We start from the raw sequence: 13000 nt of genomic DNA, 5'->3' as shown, positions 1-13000 counted from the left end.
CATGGATAAAGAGGGTCTTAGCAAAAATGCTGCGTTTATTTGAGATCCTTCTCATGCCATTGTTTGACCACGGTCGGTCGTCAGCGGTAACACAGTGAGCAGGGGAGGCGGGGAGCAGGCTTTCACACACCTCGCTGCTGGGCATCGACCCCCGGCCTCATCTTCCACAGAGGGCAGGTGTGCAAATGCCATCAAAATTTAAACTCCGCATGCCCTTTGACCCATCCACTTCACTTCTAGAAATGTAGCCTACAGATTTCCTTGCACATGTGCAAACTGACCTGCGGAGAAGGACATTCCCTGCAGCTTTGTTTATAATGGCAAAATATTGGAAAAGACCTAAACCGTCGTCGTCAGGGGCCTGGTTAGATGCAGGAAGGTACATCTATCAACTAGAACACTGTGCAGCTGCTTAGGAAGAACGGAGCTGTTCAACATGCACTGATGGAAGGCAGGCTGTGAATGTCATAAACAAAAGCAAGGAGCAAAGCACAAGACATAAGGCGATATTTTATATGCCATTTTGCCTTCAAATATAATGTGTAAAAAATTTCCTGAAAGGTAAAAACAGGTGACAGCGATTATCTCCCAGGAGCATTGTAGCCTCAAGGAGGAAGAGAGACTTACTCTTCACCATATACATGTTGCACCGTTGGAGTGGGTGCTGTGTGCACGTATGATCCACTCAAAAACCATATAAACTACTTTTTAAAACCCATGACTCTGTGAGTTCTATCTCAATAAAGCTGTTAAAGAAAGGGTAAAATAAAAGGCCAACAAACATGTTTAGGTTTTGAAAAACTATAAACATTTTGAAGTAGGAAATCAGTTTAAATATCTTGGTCTATAATTATATATCGGACAGGTCAATTTCCAGCAGCCATCATCAAGGGCACCCCCCCCACCACTGTCTGGAGAACTGATGAAGTGCCCCTTTTGACTTGAGGTTTGGAGGTCAGCCTTATTAGGGTCAATGAGGGGACATGGTCCCTTCATCTTGCAAGCTCATCGTCTCTAGTAGGTCCCTGGTTCTGAGACAGATGGTAAAAAAGTTTTCCACTAGATTGTACTCACAGTGGATGTATGAATTAGGGCACTGCACGTCGGAAAGATTGAATGGGTACCACAGTACTGGATGAGATCCTGTGATGTAAGAACAGGGAATTTTCAGAGTTCGGTTAAGAGCTCCCCATGAATGAAAATTAAACCAAGGAAAGTAAGGGCCTTTTGTAGTAGGAAACCTAAAACAAAACTAATGTGGGGGATGAGCAGGGTCAATGTCACCGTATTTTGCGGGAATCTAGATGGCACTATTTAACCCTCCTTCGTGATTCCTATAGGATCTGAAAAAGACAAAGGCATTCAGCCACTGAGCTATATTCAGCTTCCTCATAATTATTTCTTTTTAGCCATTTGGAGGTTATGTGCAAAAGATTGTCTCAGTCTGTTTACATTTGGAGCATGGCATAGTGTAAGATTGCTTCCCACCATGAGATTCTGTGATTTTAAGATGTGTACTTGAAAGGAAACAACCTGACTTTCTTCTTTTCAAAATTGTGTTTTAGTGCATTATAATCTAACACCACTTCCGGTCTTGTCAGAACAATTTTGCATGGATCAGCGGCTGGTCACCCGTGGGGCGCCTTACTCTTTTGATACACTATTTTTAACACACCGAGGTTGGATCATATATATCACTGCTGCCATCTTCTGGAAAGTCGTACACCTAAGGGAAAAATATTTCATCTGATCCCACAGAAGCACAGACAGATGTGTGCCTCATGCTTTTGATGTTTCCCTTGACTATAGTAGGGGGTCCTAAGATAGTATTTGATTCTTTCCTGTTCTTTTAATACAAAACTTCAGAGCTATGGAAAAGAAAATAAATGGCGGATAACAAAATGCTTTTATAATCGATGCTGTCATGACAGAAAATACGCAGGAAGAAATTTGATCAGATAGACATCATTCAACTTGAAGGATCAAACCCTTATTTGAGGGTCATTGCTTATAGGTACCAACTCACTCTCAACTTTATTGATCAGCAGACACTGAATGTTCTGATTGCATTGGAGACCGTTCACTTGATTCCTTTTCGTGTTTCCAAAGAGGAAATATACATATGTCTCCTTTGGAACGTCTCCTTTATGGGCATGTGGGAAATCAAACTCCGACATCAATCAAATGATTCCTCTACTGGCATGATATTGAATGATAAACATGACAGGCAATTCACAGAGCTCTGGATGGTCTGAGCACTGGATGGTCTGAGGGGATTGACCATGGAGTTACCTCTTCACATACACGAGCAGAGTGAGGCATCCCTTTCCATAGAGCAGCTAGGGGAGCGGACACGCCTGGCGTTTCCTAGGAGGTCCTCAAGTTCACAAGGACTTTCACATTTATTACCAGAATAGTGGGAACTGCTTTCATTACCAAGGTGCTTCACTGTCAGTTTACTTTTCTATCGAACTTTATTGCTTATAAAGCATCATAACTCCATAAGGAAATCATTGATTCCTCTATGCCAGAAACTGTGTTAAATACTCATCACCTTATTATTTCTTCCTTACAAAATAATAAAGGAAAGAAATGTTTAGGGTCACACAGGACAATAAATGGTAGAGAAGGGCCTCTGTCCCTAGGTCTTTCTGACTTCAGAGGCTCTACTTTTAAACATAAGTACGTCCGACTTTTAAAAATATATGCCTACTATGTGACTTCATGTGTTACAATGTGCTATTCTTTTATGTGTGGTCCGGGTCCAAGATTTTATTTGTCCTAAAAGCAAATACTCAACACATATTAATTGCAAGGCCAATAAAATATGAATTGAATGATAACAGTAGTTTAGCTATTACTTCTTACAAAAAGTTTGTCTTATTGAATTTTTCATTTACTAAATAGCTGCTTTAAAGTTGTATGCCTCATTTTAGGCACCGAGGATGAGCTTGTCTCTACAGTTAAGTGTAAAGTTGGGCACAAAACTCCTGGGCAGCTCAGCTAATCTGAAGATAAAAATGAATTGGATTAGCATATTCATTGTCACATAAAGGGACACAGTCACAGTCACGCTGTTGGGAGTGATGACCTTGTTCCTGATGTTGAATTCTAAGAGCTAGTGTCCTGTGTGTACTTGGGATTAAAAAACACACACGGAAAGAGATTTGAACTACAATTTTGCAAATAACATAGAAAATTCAAGTAGCGATTTAATGTCATGTTAGATAATGTCATATGGAAACATGATATCCATTTGCAAAAGAATTAACTGACCTAGTAAAATTTTTTCTGTAGCAGCTGAGCTATATCAGCCAGGATTCCCAAAGAGAGGCAGAACCAGTAGGAGGTAGATGTAGTTATATGTGATACAGATAGATAAGGGTCTATAAATATACTTAGCTGTCCCCAGAGATCTACAGGTGTATAGATCGATATATCTGTATAGCAGCATATCCATATCCACATACACAGGGAGAGAACTGACCTAAGTGACTGTGGGGCTGAGCTGGCAGGTCCTAACTCCACAGGCAGGCCTCCAGGAAGGGCAGGCTGGCCCGCAGCCTGGCTGTTGTTCCCAGACAGACTCTCTTCTTCTTGGGGAAACCTCAGTTCTGCTATGAAAACCTTTCAACAGATTGAATCAGCCACACCTAGATTATCTAGGATCCTCTGTTTCCTAAAACAAATTGAGTATGGATGTTATAGGCTTACAAAATACCTCCACAGAAGCACCCAGATTAGTGTTTGATCGAAGAATTGGGGACTGTAGTCTAGCCAAGTTGACATCGAAAGCTAACATCATAGGAGCTAAGATGATTCAGTCCATATAGATTGCTTTCTAATTAAATCTAATAAGGGATAGAGTTGAGGGAAGCAAAATTGTAAGTATGTATTACTTCTATAATTTTTAAAGGCTTTCAATTTTTTTTAACTACAGAAATTGATGGCACTTATCAGATATCTCAAGAGAGAACAACGCAGGAAAAGTAGACTACATAAATGTGTGGCAGTCCCTTCTATTCAATTAGTATTCACTTAGAAGGTATCTTCAGCAAATGTGAGGCCACAGTTAGTTAAGAGCAAATCCCTAGGTAAATTGCAGCTCCCTGCATATCGGTTAGAACAAGATTCATGTGTCCCAGGCGAGGGATATACAAAGTCAGCAGACTGAATGTGAAAGTGTTGGAGCCAGATCTGTCTTCTCAAGCTCTTTCTCTAGAAATTTCTGTGCCACTGGCAGTGTTTGAAGACTGTCCCAAAACATTATCTTGGGAGCATCTGCCCATGTCGGAGGTCCCCGACCTTCCTCTGTTTGTCATGCCCTTAGAGACTCAGTAGGTTTTCATGGTGTTCCTAGGCCAAAAGAAATGTGGTTTTGTGTATCAAATACTTAGGTCTAAGCAGTTTTGTGTATTAAATACTTAGATGCAAGTAACACAATAAGAATGAATGCCTTAGCAACTTCATAGCCATTTGAAAAGATAGTTCGCAGAAATTGAAAGAAAAACGATTTTTATTTCATTCTTAAATAACTGCATCTCCTGTAGCAAACAGATGTTCGTTCACATGCTACTTGTTTTTCTATCACAATAACCAAAAACCCATCTTTGCAAAGATATGTCATCAAACGAAGGAGAGCACAAGCCACGATAGCATCATGAACTACCTTGCGTTAGCAGTTCACGTAGCATCCAACAGATAGTATCACTGTAATTTCCTCAAAGATGTAAAATTTCCCACTGCGCCCCTGAGAGCCTATTATGCCCCAGAGTACCTTGGTGCACACTTTGGGAACTGAGGGGTCTAAACATTTGTACAAGCTCCCGGTTGAAGTCTGAATAACACGATTAAAAACTTGAACATTTTGGGGCGCCTGGGTGGCTCAGTCGGTTGAGCGTCCGACTTCAGCTCAGGTCACTATCTCACAGTCCGTGAATTCGAGCCCCGCGTCAGGCTCTGGGCCATCAGCCCAGAGCCTGCTTCCAATTCTGTGTCTCCCTCTCTCTCTGCCCCTCCCCCGTTCATGCTCTGTGTCTCTCTGTCTCAAAAATAAATAAATGTTAAAAAAAAAATTAAAAAAAAAAAAAAAACTTGAACATTTTCAAGATCAAACCAGACTTTCTAGATATTTCCCCATTTTGTATGAGACAGATTCAAGTTATTTACCTAGGAGGCCCCACTGCATGGTATCTCTAAATTTAAGTCATACTTTCTGCATAGAAGCAAATCAACAAGTACATTAGTGTTAAATTATCCCCAGCGTGTTCTTGCAGCTTCTGCTTGCCTTTTGCCAGGCTGAAATGGCGAGGCCTTCATTTCTGCGTGCTCTCCCCTTTCTGTTATTTTTTTAGTCCATTCTTTGTAGTACCAGTGTGAAAGGGAATTTAATGTCTTTGTGTCAGGAAAGGCCTATTTATTCTGACAAACTGATCAACCTCCAGGGTGTTCCTCTACCATGAAACTGATTTTATATCTCATCCACTAGCTAATAAGATGTGAAGCGTTTTCCCTGTCACGCCGAGAGATCAGACTTGCTTCCATAGAAAACGGTGGGATGAAATCACACAGCAAAGCTCTTCTCGGTGACTGAAGCACGCAGTCTACGTTTTTTCAACATGAGCACGTAAGAGCAGAGCCATGGCTCTGAGGCAAACCCACAGATGAGCGGAGACATTAATAATAAAAAAAAATGGTTTTAATCTGAAATGGAAGCCCTGAGATGCACTTCATTCGACGTTCCCTGGATCAGCTTTCGGTTCAGGGAAAATGAAAATGCCAGGAATTAAAACCTGATGGTATTGGCGAATTGCCTAAAGACATCCTGACATACAGCCCTCTCCCGCCAATCTGAATCTTTAAATAAAGTTTACATCCTACAAACTTGAGGTCAGGCTCTTTGCTGTGAGAAGAAGTAAGACTACAGTATCCTGAAATTGATGGATAGAAGGTAGATTGTATCGTATCTAAAGAGACCTTTTCCTTATAAAATACTTGCCTTTCTGGTTTGGTATGTGCTGAGATTAAGACGATTTTCAGACGAGGGGTTAAAACAAGAAATTGGATGTGGGGAAGGAGGGAAATCTGTTTCTGTGGTGAAGACAGCATGAAGGAAAATTGCCTTGGACGGGCTGTTTTTGAGGCAAGGAGGGATGACGATGTACTGCAGCATAAAGCTGGACTTTTCTGTATCCTGTTTGTGATTTTGTTTATCAGTTCACATCAGTCTTATCTGAAGCAAAATTGTGCCAACTTCCTGGCTCATGCTATAGAATAGTCATTTGAGAACTTTAAGCATCCAGGACTTTCTTGAGTCCTCCAGATTCTCAGTGCCATTACTATATCAGTTATCGATTTTCCTATATTCTCTTTCCCCCCACAAGGCTGTAATTTGGGCAGTGTCCTGTAAAGCCAATGTGTCTCTGTTCCACATGGGGTCACCTGGGCCAACTCATCCAGGGGCTGGAAGATCCCCTGGAAATATGGCTCAGACGTACGGCTGGCAAGTTGATGCTGGCCGTCTGCACTCAGCCAATTCTCTTGGCCAAGGGCTTTGGTTCCTCTGTACATGAGCCTCTCATGAGCCACTCACATGAGAGGAAGCTTCCAGTTTCTTAAGGCCTGGGCCCAGAAAGCGGCACACCATCGCTTCCACCATGTGCTATTGGTCAAGTAGTGAGCACATCCATATCTAAGCAGAAGAGACATCAAACCCACCTCTCCATGGGAGGAATACCCGCTCATCCGGGGCCCATGCTATAAAATCACCACCACTGCCCACACACCATGCTCATTAATCACACTGGTTCTTTTGTGAGACCTGTTTCTCTCCAGCGAGGTAGAGAATGTTGGCTGAAGGGAACCTGTTTTCTAGTAAAGCAATTCCTTCTTCAGCTGTGAAATGGGGTCAGGGAAAAGCAGTCCCTGGCCGTTATCTGTGTAACAGTTAGAACATCTTGTGTACCAGTTAGCACGTATTATCTCACCTACCTCTTCCAGTGATCAGAGGAGATAGTTACCAGTGTTATCCTGGGTTTTCAAAGGATAACTGAGGCCCAGGTGACAAGGTGGCTTCCCAAGGTATCTTCATGGACAGGCGATGGGATGATGACTTCAATCCCGTGTGTCTGACTGCAGAGCCCACACCCTTAGCCACAACCTCTGGAGCATGGCGGGTGACGGTGAAGTAGTTCTAGAAGGGTCTACTGATGCCAGATGCTAGCAGGACAGCCTCCTTTTCCAGCATTCACTTGCATAGCTTCCTTCCCTGCAGATGAACGGTAGAGGGCAGTTGGTTGGTCCCCAGATCTCATCCATTCCCTGGAGCACTATCACCAGGTGAGGAGATCCTCTCCAGACTAAGCATTGGCTTCCTACAGCCACCATAACAAAGCACCCTGGTCTGGGGGCCTCAAACAACAAAAACTCTTGAAGAAAACTGTGAGAGACAGTCCTGCAGGTTAGAAGTCCCAGAACAAGCCCCTTGGTTTCTACTGAGGCCTCTCTCCTTGACTTGCAGATGGCCACATTCTCACTGTGTCCTTGTGTCTCTCAGCCCCTGTGTGTGTCTGTGTCCTAATCTCCTCTCATAAAGACCAGTCACGTAAGATGAGGGCCACTCTAATGACTTCATTTTACCTTACTTACCTCTTCAAAGACCCTATTTCCAAATGCAATCACACCCCGAGGTCCTGGGTGTCAAGACTTCACCATATGAATTTTCAGGGGACACCATTTATTTCTTCTTTCCATTATAGGCTGTCATTGCAAAACCAAGTCCATTAATATGAACATAGAAATCCACTATGTATGTAAACAGATACCAGATGTGAAATTCTTTCTTTTTAAGTTTATTTATGTATTTTGAGAGAGAGAGAGAGAGAGAGAACAAGCAGGGGAGGGGCAGAGAGAGGATCCCAAGCAGGCTCCGCGCTGTCAGCTCAGAGTCCAACGTGGGGCTGGAACTCACAAACCATGAGATCATAACCTGAGCCAAAACCAAGAGTCAGACACTCAACCAACTGAGCCATCCAGGCACCCCTAGATGTGAAATTCTTGAATAACTAACACCAAAAACACTTTCCTACAGATATTTATCTGCATTGTTATCTTTTCTGCCAGACTGGAAACATCTCGAAGAAAGGAAACATGACTCATGCATCTTTGAAACCCTGCTATAGTGCTTGGAACATTGTTTAGTAAAGAATTAACAATACCATCAAAATATAACTTTGTTTCCTCTTTGCAAAAAGTGATCTGGCTCAGAAGCCATCACACACGTCAGAGGAATGAATCCAATGAGCTTGGAAAAGGGAAAACATGTTATGTCCAGATGCAGCCCACAAGCCCGTCCCTAACACATGTGTTCTTCTGCAGTTCGTCTTTTGCCGGGACTGTAAGGAAACATACCATGAAGGTGAATGCAGCACCCTGTTTGAAGCCTCAGGAGCAGTTTCTCAGGTATAGTGACCTCTTCCTGCCATAAAACAGGGCTCAGGATATGGAGGAGAGACAAGAGCTGCTTCCTGAAGCCCAGGGAGGGTTTCAGTCTTTAAAAAAATAGTTTCAAACAGAGAGGTTGTCAAACCACAAGAGACTCTTAAATACAGAGAACAAACTGAGGGTTGATGGGGGGGGGGGGGAGAGGGAAATGGGTGATGGGCATTGAGGAGGGCACTTGCTGGGATGAGCACTGGGAGCGATGAATCATGGGAATCTACCCCTGAAACCAAGAGCACACTGTATACACTGTATGTTAGCTAACTTGACAATAAATTACATTTAAAAAATTATAAGATAAGATAAGATAAGATAAGATAAGATAAGATAAGATAAGATATAAACCCCAAACCAGAGTAAGTAGCCAACAACCATGGGATGTGGCTCTGGCTACTCCACCCTCAAAGTCCTTCCAGAACCAACCACCTCCTCAGGGTAGGGCTGTAGATGGCCACTGGGATATGTCCATACTTTCATAATAGTTTTTCCCTAGGGGTATATGGAATAGGGAAAAGGAAAATAGCGTGATGAGAGGAGACTTTAGAGGAACAAACAATTTAACAATTTCCAAATCAGATCAAGCAATATTAACCCTACATTTATATCTTTTTTTCAAAAATGTCTTGTTTAAAATATTTGGTGAAACTATGATATGCATAGAAGTATTCTATGATGCAAGAATATTACTGTTTTTTAGCAATATCATGAACTATGCTAAATTGTATTTCAGTCTTGATTAGGTAAAGAATGTGTTTACTGAGCCTTACTCTCCAATCTGCTATATCAGGCTTGGGGAAATGCAAATACATTTTCTTTTATTTATTAATTATGATCAACCAAACCTTAGAGGAAAGGAATAAAATTTCAGCACAGTTGATGAATTTACTCATTATTTTTCTACTGATATAGATGTTAACAAGGTTTTAAACATTAAACGTATCCGGATAAATCTTTTAGTTACTTTATTGACAGGAACCTCAGAAACAGACATAGAAATTTCAGAACATTTCAATTCTACAGTAGAAAAATTTAAATATCTGAATGTTCTGGGGTACCTGGGTGGCTCAGTGGGTTAAGCGTCTGACTTCAGCTCAGGTCATGATCTCACAGTTCATGAGTTCGAGCCCTGCATCGCATCGTGCACTCTGCTGTTACCACGTGACCCTGCTTCAGATCTTCTCTCCCTCTCTTTCTCTGCCCCTCCCCCACTTGCACTCTCTCTCGAAAACAATAAACATCAAAAAAAAAATCATCAAAATATCTGAATATTCTAAAATCAGAGCATAAAGAAGTATATCTTTGTAAGGCATTATGTGGATTTATTTACTAATATTAGCACAACCAAATAAACATAATTAGTGAACTCAGGTCTTCTTATCAGCTTCTAAAATGTTGGCTATGAGCCTATGGGGAGATTTAGATCTGAACTGCCATTTCTGCAACAGAGGCAGCAAATGCTCTTTCTGTTGATTTTATTTTAGCTCAGGGGCATTCAAATACCAGCTCGCTGCATACTGATGTCAGGAATAATATTGATCCTGAGACTCCCCTGCCTCAGGACCATGGTAGCCCAGAAGAGCTAGCCTAGACTGAGGCTCTAAGAAATGGGTTTGGTCTAGCAACTTATATCCCTGGGCTCCTATGACCGCAAACATGCACAAAGCCTTCTAAGAAGTGATACCTTAATGTCCACTTATTGGAAAACAGTAGAAGTAGGGTGAAGAAGAGAACACATTAACCTATAGTTGTCCAAGTGCCAGACGCACTAGATAATTCCCTTCATTATTCATTCAAGAAGAACTAACCAACCTTGGTGTTAAAGATTGAGGTAGCCCTCCTCCCCCCCCCCCAAATTTTTAAACTATTAAAGCATTAATGTTCAACTCAGGAAAGTGGGAGAAAGAAAGTTAGAGCTGGGCTGAAGCATAGATGACCAGTACCTAGGGGCCTGTGTCTGCAAAGACCACCCATTAGCAAACATTAAGCCCAGCATTTGTATGCACCAGACATCCTGCTGGAAAACTGCAGATAAGTATTTCTTTTCAGTATATTGTGCAGATAAGCACATGAGGGAGTCATAGGGGAGACTTACAGAAAAATATATAATAATAGTAATGTGCTACAACAAAGTTCAGGAAATCTTTAGCTTTGCATAACACTTCCCCAGAAAGGTCATAGAAGGTGGGTAAGAGTGTCAAAAGGACAGTGGGAGAAGGATGATAAAGAACATTCCAGCAAAAACACTGCATGGACAAAGATACGGAGGCAAAAATTTTATCTGGTGCACAGATATTTCATAGATGTTTGCTGAATGACTGTGGCTTCTAAAAAGAAAAATACATTCTTTCATTTATTCAACGAATATGTATTAAACACCTATAATCCGTTAGACTTCATGCTAGGCTCTGGAGATGAAGTACCTGCTGTCACAGAGGTGAGATTGTTGGCTGCACCAACAGTCATTATAACAGGAATTCAGAAGAAGAATCATTAATTTAGGACAGAGATGTGCAGGAAAGAATCCAAGAAGAGGGGGCCCTGAAATAAGACGTCCCTGAAATGAGGCTCCTCCCTGCCTTGTTCGCACTCCTAGGCAAACCTCATATTCCCCTTATTTGAAAACAAAGCAAATTGACCAACCAAGCTGGAAGAGCCTGTCCGTCCACTGTTGTCTGAGGACAGAAGGCAACTTCTTGGGGTTTTGCTGCCCTTTTTCCATACGTCCGATTTATTCAGGTCCTACAGGAAAGAGAATTCAGCTCAGATGGGCACATGAAGAGACTTTAACTGAAAGGTCATGGATGGCCTACAGAGGTGGGGAAAGGTCACAAGAGCCCCAAACAATGTGGAGGGCCTCGAAGTGCAGCATCAGTGAGGAGCCATGAGCCCCTAACTCTGAAGGGACAAGAGGAGGGAATGGTGTCACACAGGAAATAATCCTGTGAGCTGGAGCCACGGAGGCGGGGCCTCTTGGCAGGAGGTGTAATCACAGAGGGTCCAGCATTGACAGAGGTGGGCCCCCAGCAGGAAGGGAATGAAGGGACATCTCCATTTCTCTCTCCCGTCCTCTGATCTCTTGCTAATGTCTCCCATTGGCCACACCCAACCGAAAGTCAGCCTCGAGGGGGTCCAAGGGACACAGCCTGTCCGAATGAGCCAGCCTTCCAGGTGCAGAAGAGGGGAGGGGAAAGAATGCAGAATGACCAGTGTATTCCTATGATCTGATTTACCACGTCTCCAAAACCTCTCGATTTCAATCGTAGCTCCTCCTGGGCCTGGAAAGAAATGAACCAAATGAACTATTTCATCAAACTAAAAGACCCAATTCCATTCACTAAGAGAAAAGAGGACTTCTATTCTAATAGGGCCAGCTTGTTTTCTGTTCCTGTATTTCGCTCAAATGGGAGTGATCTCCAGGTGGATCACCTCTGCAATTCCACAGACACGAAATCTTTGAAAGAGGACACGCTACACATCCAACCACAGAAATCTAATTGCAGCTCCCTTCTTGGGACTGAAGGCTTTGGATGCAGCCTCATGGATAAAGTCTGCTAATACAAACAAAATACTCTCATTAACCCTCTTCACATTTCCTTCTGGTTCAATTCGCTTATAAGGTGTTTCCTTTCAGCATTTGTGGCCACTGTCCACTGCTCTCCCTTGAAAGCTGAGTGGTTTCTGGACTTTGATATTACATTACCCAGCCAGGCAAGCCCATGTCTCCCGGGGCCCAGTCAGGCTTTTTCCATCAGTTGGGCTGCTTGACCCTAAACTTAATGCACTTTTTGATTAATGTAATAATTTTTTTAAAGCAAACTCAAAAATTGGTTTTAAATTGGTTTTAAAATATTGAACACACTTTAGGTCAAAACTGCTGGGCATTTGGGAAATCAGTGACAGAAGATCGATCCGTCACAAGCTAATGAGAGTCCAGTCCCATTTGCTTTTCCTTGTTCTTGCCTGGTTGTTCTCCTCCTCATGCTCCGTCCCCTTCCACAAATTCCCTCTGGAGGCTTTCTAATAAGTAAACACTTGCTCTTGCAAACCACAGAAATTGATTCATTCCCCCCAGTGGTTCTAAGTAGTAGATGTTACTCTCCCTATTCAACAGGAAGGCAAACTGAGATTTCTAGATTTTTAATGGCATTATCCAAAGACGCAAAGGAAATCATTTTCAGTGGCATCACCTGATCAAAATGGTTCAGGAACAGTGAGCACTCTTTCTGAGTAATAAATCTACAGTGTCTAAAGGGAGTGTGCCCATCCCTTCCTGCCAAGCTCCTACTCAACCTTCAAGACCCAGATCACACATCACCTGCTGCGTGAACCCATCTGCCCACGCTACAACCTCCTTGAAGCTTTCAGACAACTGTACATACTTCTGTTACACATTCATCACACTGAAATATTGTTTCCCTGTCTCTTCACTAAAATTATGAGCTTTGCTAATGCAAGGTTTGTATCTATTTTTTTAGCTCCAGTGCCTAGGATGTCTACGATA

General features: G+C 42.4%; 1 protein-coding gene across 2 annotated transcripts in view; it reads left to right on the top strand.

Moving 5' to 3' along the window:
• The window catches only part of PRKN (parkin RBR E3 ubiquitin protein ligase), a 1336804-nt gene that overhangs the window by 1290215 nt on the left and 33589 nt on the right, over positions 1-13000 (top strand). For both annotated transcript variants that reach the window (XM_042987489.1, XM_007097240.3), the window contains exon 10: positions 8377-8460. In XM_042987489.1, coding sequence (XP_042843423.1) covers positions 8377-8460 — 84 coding nt within the window. The remainder of the gene's footprint in view (positions 1-8376; positions 8461-13000) is intronic.

The sequence above is a fragment of the Panthera tigris genome, chromosome B2 (genome assembly GCF_018350195.1).
Source record: "Panthera tigris isolate Pti1 chromosome B2, P.tigris_Pti1_mat1.1, whole genome shotgun sequence".
Taxonomy (NCBI): domain Eukaryota; kingdom Metazoa; phylum Chordata; class Mammalia; order Carnivora; family Felidae; genus Panthera; species Panthera tigris.
The sequence above is the reverse complement of the archived record's forward strand: the minus strand, read 5'-3'. Positions and strand labels throughout refer to the sequence as shown.